At 37.7% G+C, this 7,099-nt stretch overlaps 1 protein-coding gene across 1 annotated transcript; it reads right to left on the bottom strand.

Annotated features, from left to right (window-relative positions):
* Positions 1 to 577: 577 nt before the first annotated feature.
* Positions 578 to 5,070, bottom strand: six7 (SIX homeobox 7). The gene is made up of 3 exons (XM_028474791.1): positions 4,661 to 5,070; positions 1,821 to 1,984; positions 578 to 788 (listed from the first exon to the last, which is right to left on the bottom strand). Exons 1-3 carry the CDS (start codon positions 5,048 to 5,050, stop codon positions 578 to 580), a joined length of 765 nt encoding a protein of 254 aa, XP_028330592.1. The 5' UTR covers positions 5,051 to 5,070.
* Positions 5,071 to 7,099: the final 2,029 nt, after the last annotated feature.

A 7,099-nucleotide genomic window follows, 5' to 3' on the forward strand; every position in this document is an offset into this window, starting at 1 on the left:
GTCAACTGCCAGTCTTCTTCAGAGGCGTCTGCTGATTGCTTTGATGTATCCTTAACTTTGCATATTAATTCCAGCACGTTCTTTTTGTCTTTTCTTTAATAATATGTCAAGGTTTAATTTATTCAGACAACTGTTTTTTAGGAAATTTACTTTGATCTTAGACCAGACACCTCTGAGGAAGACTGACAGTTGGCAGTCGAAACATGTCAGGAGATCAAAGTACATTTCAAAGTACATTTCCTGAAAACAGTTGTCTGAATAAATGAAACCTTATTTAGTGAGTAAATGTTCCACCAGGGAAAGAACTACCGGGAACATCAAAGTTCTGCGACTTTAAAAGCGGCTCGTGTGGAGTTTTAACGTGTTTAATGAAAACATCTGCATGATATTTTTATAACTAAAGGCCATTGTCATCTGTTCTATAAATAACGTTTGTCCTGAGAGGTTAAAAACCCTGCGTTGGGGTTTTTATTTCTGACCATCACATCAGTCCATCCAGGCTGGATGCCGTACTGTCCCTTTAAGTGCATGAATGTCCTGGTTCTCCAGAACCAACGCCTCTGTCCACTGTCCGCTCTCACGACTCAAACTCGCTGTCGCTGCTGACGGAGATCTCCGGTGTTGATGCGCCCGCCCCTCGCCGTTCACGCTCCATGCTGGAGTCGCTGTTGTCGGGGCTCCCCGGGCGGTGGGGCGAGACCGGAAGGAGGCGGGCGTGGCCATGGCGCTCCTGGTGGGAGGAGTCAGGAGAGCCTTCAGAGGGCAGCAGGGAGGGGTCCTGTTGGAGCCTGAGAGAGAGAGAGAAAGGTGACGTTAGAGTTAATATGTGTTTTCATATTAGTTTAGTTTATCTTCATTTTTAAAGGAAAAATATGTTAATTCAGCAAAATATCAACGTGTAAACAATCACTGACAATATCCTAAGACGAGATGGCCAACTTTAATCACAGTGCGAGCCACAAAAAGATTGTTGATTTTTTTTTTTTTTTTTAGTTTTTCCAGTGATAATCTGTAGTTTTGTTGTTGTTTTGTGTTTTTGAAGTCATTTTTGTGTATTTTTGCTGTTATTTTGTCTATTTCTATGACATACTGTGAGTCTTTGGAGTAATTTTGTGTGTTTTTGGAATTATTTTGTGCTTTTATGGTGTGATTGTGTGGATTTTTGCTATTGTTTTGTCCATTTTTTATGTTGTGGTTTTTGGGAGTAATTTTTGTGTATTTTTCTTTTTTTTTCTATTTTTGAGTATTTTTGTTGTGTTTTTTGTGTTTTCAGAGTCCATTTGTGTTGTTTTCTTGTGCAATTATCTGTATTTTAGCTGCTTAGTGTCTTTCTAGGTCACATTGTGTGTTTTGGACTTCTTAGAGACATTTTGAGTCTGTTTTTGGAGTTGTTTTGTGCATTCATGGTGTTATTTTGTCTATTTTATGTCATATTGCATGTTTTTATTTTAGTTATTTTGTGCATTTTTTATGTTAATTTTAGTATTTTAGCTGTTTTGTATATTTCTAAGTCACATTGTGGTGTTTTTTTGAGTCATTTTGTGTTTTCAGAGTCATTTTTGTAGTTATTTTGTATATTTTTCTGTCATACAGGATCAACCCCTCGGACAGTTTCGTATTTTTTTTATTATGATAAATCCTTTGCTGAGAGTTTAGTTGTATTCACTTTTATAAGATAAAATACTAATAAATGATGATGTTTTTATCTGAGAAATTAAAGCCTGGGACAGCAAAGAAATACAGCACTTCATAGTTATATTTATAATTTATTTGGTTTTTATAAAGTTTACCTCATGGATAGAAATGTATCTGTTCCTGACCTGTTTTTGGCCGACGCTGCTCGGTCCCTTTGGCGCCGGTTCTTGAACCAGTTTCCGACCTGGGTTGGCGTGAGACCCGTGGCCTGGGCCAGGTGTCGTTTCCTGGACGGGTTGGGGTAGGGGTCCTGGAGGTACCACTCCCTCAGCAGGCTGCGGGTCCTCTCCTGGAGGAAAGGAGGGGTTTTCATCTATTAGTGATCCTAATAAACACAGCCAGTTATTTTGATCTCATCCCATTAAAGCAGAATAATCTGATGCTCCCGTTAATCGTATTAGTCTGGATTTATAAATAGATGAACACGTTCTACATTAGAAGTGTACACAACATTATATTTGCACTAAATTGGATCATGCTAAAGGGCTTAATAGGCTGTGGACAGGTTACCCCTCCTCCAGAGGTTTGGAATCAGAGATTAAACTATGGATAAGTACCTGATCATACCACTAGGGGGAGCTCCAAGGTGGAATACATTGTTTACACAACTTAATCTACATCTTTTAAACGCAGGTTTCAGTGTCAGACACTTTATATACACCACTAACCATCATATTAAGAGTGAAATTTGATTTATTTGCTTCTTGGGCCTTTTTTTTCCAAGAGTTAAATGTAAATAAATTCCCCCAGAGTTGCTCATAAATGTCAATATTGTGAGAAAAATACACAAATTGTCTCCAAAAAAACAAAAAAAAAAGGAATTATTGCAAAAGGTTGAATGAAAGTCTAGCATGTATTAAACATCAAAGTATGTCCCTGTACCTTTTATTGGGCTTTAAATTAGTGCAGTGGTTTTCAACCTTGGGGTCATGACCCCATGTGGGGTGGCCTGGAATTTCTCCTAGTTGATTAAAAAAATAAATACTGAATAAAGATATATTTTATATTTTTCATATATATATATATATATATATAATTTTACAAATTTAAACACGACACACAATGATAAACATGTGTATTCTCTACTTTCACTTTATCAAATATAAATCTAATGTTACGTTATGGTTTAGTTTATTCAGACAACTTTTTCCAGGAAATTTACTGTGAAATGTCATTTGACATGTTTCGACTGCCAACTGTCAGTCTTCCTCAGAGGCGCCTGCTGATCGCTTTAACGTGTCTTTATGACTTCTTTCTGGGCGTGGCCAAGTTTAGCATTCTCTCAGGCTGGCCACGCCCAGAAAGAACTCATAAGGACACCTGAAAGTGATTAGCAGATGCCTCTGAGGAAGACTGACAGTTGGCAGAGATCAAAGTAAATTTCCTGAAAAAAGTCTGAATCATTGAATCAAAATCAAATCTAATTTAAATAAAATGCAGTATAAAGAAAATCAGAAAGAGAAAAAGGAACAAAAAACATAAATAATTCAATAAAATACAGTATGAAAATATCAAAGCTGACACATCTTGTTACTTTAACACAAATCTTCGTTACTCTGTATTTGTAACACAGCATAAAAATTATGATTAAAAACGAATTCTGGCTATAAATATGTGATGTAAAAAATGGGGTCACGATCCACTGTGCTGAGTCACCAGTTTTACCTACGGAAGCGGGTTAGTGCCAATTTTGAAGTGCAAATCAAGATTCAGAATAGTTGAGATTAAAGTGGAAAGTTTGAGAATAAACTTCAAATATAATGTTGAAAGACAAGATTAATTTTGAAAATGAACTTAAAATAAAATGTGATAAAAGTCGAAGGTTTGCTAATGAAGTCAAATCAGATCATGACCGTCTATCGATGAATGCGTTAAACTATACTTCAAAGTTGGGTTTAATTAGATTCTTTCTCTTTTATCTCATAACACAGTGTTGTCATTTCTTTAAGAACTTTGAAGAGATGTTGCCAAAAACTTAATCTGTTCAGAAAGAAAACCAGTCAAGTTTGGAAGAAGTGGAGCATTCAGTCCGTCTGTGGCTATTGAGGAGCTACGGAAACAGATTAGGGTCAGTTTAGACAGACTATTGTCGTATATGGTGAATTGGCCCTAGTCAGCTTCCATAGATTTGACTTTGTTTGCAAATCTTCGACTTTTATCACGATACTGTATTTTGAGTTTATTTTTAAAATTTTGACTTTAATCTCGACATTTTGACTTGAATGTTGACATTATATTTCAATTTTATTTTGGAAATTTTTGACTTCATTCTTGATTTGACCAAAATTATTTTCTCCGTCAAAATTGGCCCTAATCCGCTTCCGTGGATTTGACTTTATCAGCAAACCTTTGACTTTCATCACAATATTGTATGTTGAGTTAATTTTTTAAATTTAATCTTGTCTTTTTTACTTTAATCTCAACATATATTTCAACTTCAATCTTGAAATTTCCACTTTAATCTCAACATTTCTACTTTTATACTTGATTTGACCAAATTTATTTTCTGGATGAAAATTGGCCCTAATCCACTTCTGTACTTTTGATATTTTAAAAATAAATCCATATTTTGCCATGTTCTGCTTTAAAAACATTTAAATAGTCTCTCAAAGTGCACCAACATACAAAATAAAATTTAAAAAAAACTGTTTGTAAATCAAAAACATCCCAACACATATTGCTGATCTTTCATGAATCTTGTGGTTTTTACCACTAAAAAGTCCACATTTTGTTGCATGCATTGGTGCATCGCCTCAGCTCTAAAGTAGTTTAGTGTCAGCAGAAGGCTGAGGGATCACCATCTGAGCAGGATCATCTTAAGAGCTCAAAGGCTGCTGCAGGCTGGCATTAGAAAGCACAAGCTCTGGGATGAGATTTAACCAAAAGTCATCGATCGTGTGCAAATAATCTGGAATCAAACGCGTAATTGAGGTTTGATCCGTGTCCTATACATGAAGGTTTCTACCTTAAAGCAGTGCGTCTTCTGCTCCCCGTCCCAGATGGTGCGGGGCAGAGGGAACTTCTTGCGGATCCGGTACTTCTCCACCGGGCCCAGGGGCCTCCCCCGCAGCCTCTCCGCCTCCCGGTAGTGCGCGTCCAGCCACAGGTCCTGGAGTTTCGCGTGCGACTCGCGCGTGAACCGGTGACTCTGCAGGATCTGGTAAAGACCCTCGAAGTTCCCCCCGTGGAAGGCGACCAGCGCCCGGGCGCGCATGACGGACTCGTGCCGGTTGAGCGCCTCCGCGGCGGGCAGCGACCAGAGGAATCGACCCAGGCGCTCCATGTCGCCCGTCTCCTCCAGGTTCTCGCACACCCGCGCCACCTGGTCCGGGGTGAACATCGGCAGTGGGAACATCTCGCCCTGCCTGTTTCCTTCTCAGCAGTTCAGCTCAGAAGCAGCAAAGAGCATGGAGCTATAGCGGCGGGTCCGTGCGTAAAAGCAAAGGTCCGTGCGTAAAGCTCCCTGCGCGCACTGCGGTTTTCTGACACTTGCTGCGCGTTTCGGTCGCACTCGCTTACATAACACGGAGTTTCCCGGTACTGAGCGCTTCACAGAAGTTGGAGACAAATGGAGAAAGAGGACAGGGATTCCGCTTGTATTTATAGCCCGGCACAATTAGCATCTCTGTGCTTGTTTTGAGAAGGATTATGCGTCCATGGCCATTAGCCTCTTAGTGGGGGGTAGTGTGTACAGAGGTGCCTGGCTGATCAGCTTGTTTGGCTTAGCCTGAGGATACATTGACTGCCGAGACACTGCAGTGAGCAAACAAGCAAGGATCACTTATTTAATGGGGTTGGGGTCCTGGCCCCGTACCAACAAGGTCCAGAAAACAAATAGACTCTAAACAAAAGACATGGAATGGCCCTGAATAGCTTTGTTTTTATGATTATTGTTATTATTATTTAATTTTCATTTTTAAATCAATCTAATGTGTCTCCTGGTTGGTTTATTTACCAAAAGGTTTATTTACCAAAAAGTTGTGTTGAACAAATGGTCGTACGTATAAAATCAGGGTTGGGGTCAGTTATAATTGTAATTGCGTAATTGATAAATAATTATTTTTGTGATGAAATTGTAATGGGGAAAATCAGTTGCTGTTGCAATTTTAATTAAATTGTAATTGAGTTCAGATAATGGACTTTGCAGTTGTAATTGCCATGGAAATCCTCTACGCTAAGGAAAAGGATTAGGGACAATTTGGATGGAGAAAATAATTTTGGGGCGAATCGAGATTAAAGTCGAAATGTGGAGATTAAAGCTGAAATTTTGAGAATAAAGTTCAAACATAACGTCAAGATTAAAGTTGAAAAAACTAGATTAAAGTCGAACTTTCGAAAATAAACTCAAAATGCAATATTGTGATGAAAGTCAAAGGTTTTTCCTTCTGAGACAAACAACGCTGTCTTTATGAGCTAAAAGAGAGAGAATCTCTTTTTGAAATATAGTTTAACACATTTATCTATACATGCATGGCATTTTCTAGTTCGTTTTCATACAGTGAATTGGCCCTCATCAGCTTCCATAGATTTGAGACTTCGTTAGCGGACCTTCGACTTTTATCACAATATTGTATTTTGTGGTTATTTTCGAAGTTTCAACTTTATTCTCAACATTTCCACTTTATTCTTGATTTGCCCAAAATAATTTTCTCCATCAAAATTGGCCCTAATCCTCTTCCATAAAACACAAACCTGCTCACACATATGTAGTTAACAATGATTCAAATATGTTTCAGATCAACCTGTCAGTTCTCTTGAGGATCATTTGACCATTTTTGAGGGGTACACTGACGCCCAAACCAAAAATACATACACCAATATCTTCATGGATAAGGAAGCCCTAATATGAAAGAGGATTAGGGCCAATTTGGATGGAGAAAATAATTTGAGGCAAATCAAGACTCAAGTTGAAATATTGACATTAAAGTCCAAAAAATGAGATTGAAGTCGAAATTTAGAAAATGAACTAATCTGCTTCCGTAGATTTGACTTCATTAGCAAACCTTCGATTTTTATCACGGTATTGTATTTTGAGTTGAAATTTCAACTTTAATCTTGACATTATAGTTCAACTTTTTTCATGACAATTTGTCTTTATCCTAGATCCTTAAACCAAGAGTTAAGGAAAGAAAACATTAGATGTTAATATTGTTTTTTTGTGTATTTTACAGCTGATTTAAGACATGGGTGAAAACTGTCCCCTTGTCATAAGAGATGCTAACAGAAAGCTAACACAAGAGGAAGGTTACGTTTTATGGGGTTATTTATTAAAGGCTCATTAATTGTAATTTAACTTTAGTATCTAAAAACATGATAGTAATTGACTTTTGGGGAAAAAAAATCATTGTAATTTAAATTGTAATTGGAAAAAAAAGCCATTCATCATAATCATAAATGAGTTGTA

This window comes from Gouania willdenowi, chromosome 18 (genome assembly GCF_900634775.1).
Source record: "Gouania willdenowi chromosome 18, fGouWil2.1, whole genome shotgun sequence".
Classification (NCBI taxonomy): Eukaryota; Metazoa; Chordata; class Actinopteri; order Blenniiformes; family Gobiesocidae; genus Gouania; species Gouania willdenowi.

What these genes read in the sequence shown, in the direction of transcription:
- six7 (XM_028474791.1), bottom strand. Translation starts at nt 5,050, where the DNA reads ATGTTCCCACTGCCGATGTTCACCCCGGACCAGGTGGCGCGGGTGTGC. An exon ending in AGAAGACGCACTGCTTTAAG is followed by an intron (nt 1,985 to 4,660) that starts GTAGAAACCTTC and finishes CCTTTCCTCCAG; the next exon opens with GAGAGGACCCGCAGCCTGCT. An exon ending in GCAGCGTCGGCCAAAAACAG is followed by an intron (nt 789 to 1,820) that starts GTCAGGAACAGA and finishes TCTCTCTCTCAG; the next exon opens with GCTCCAACAGGACCCCTCCC.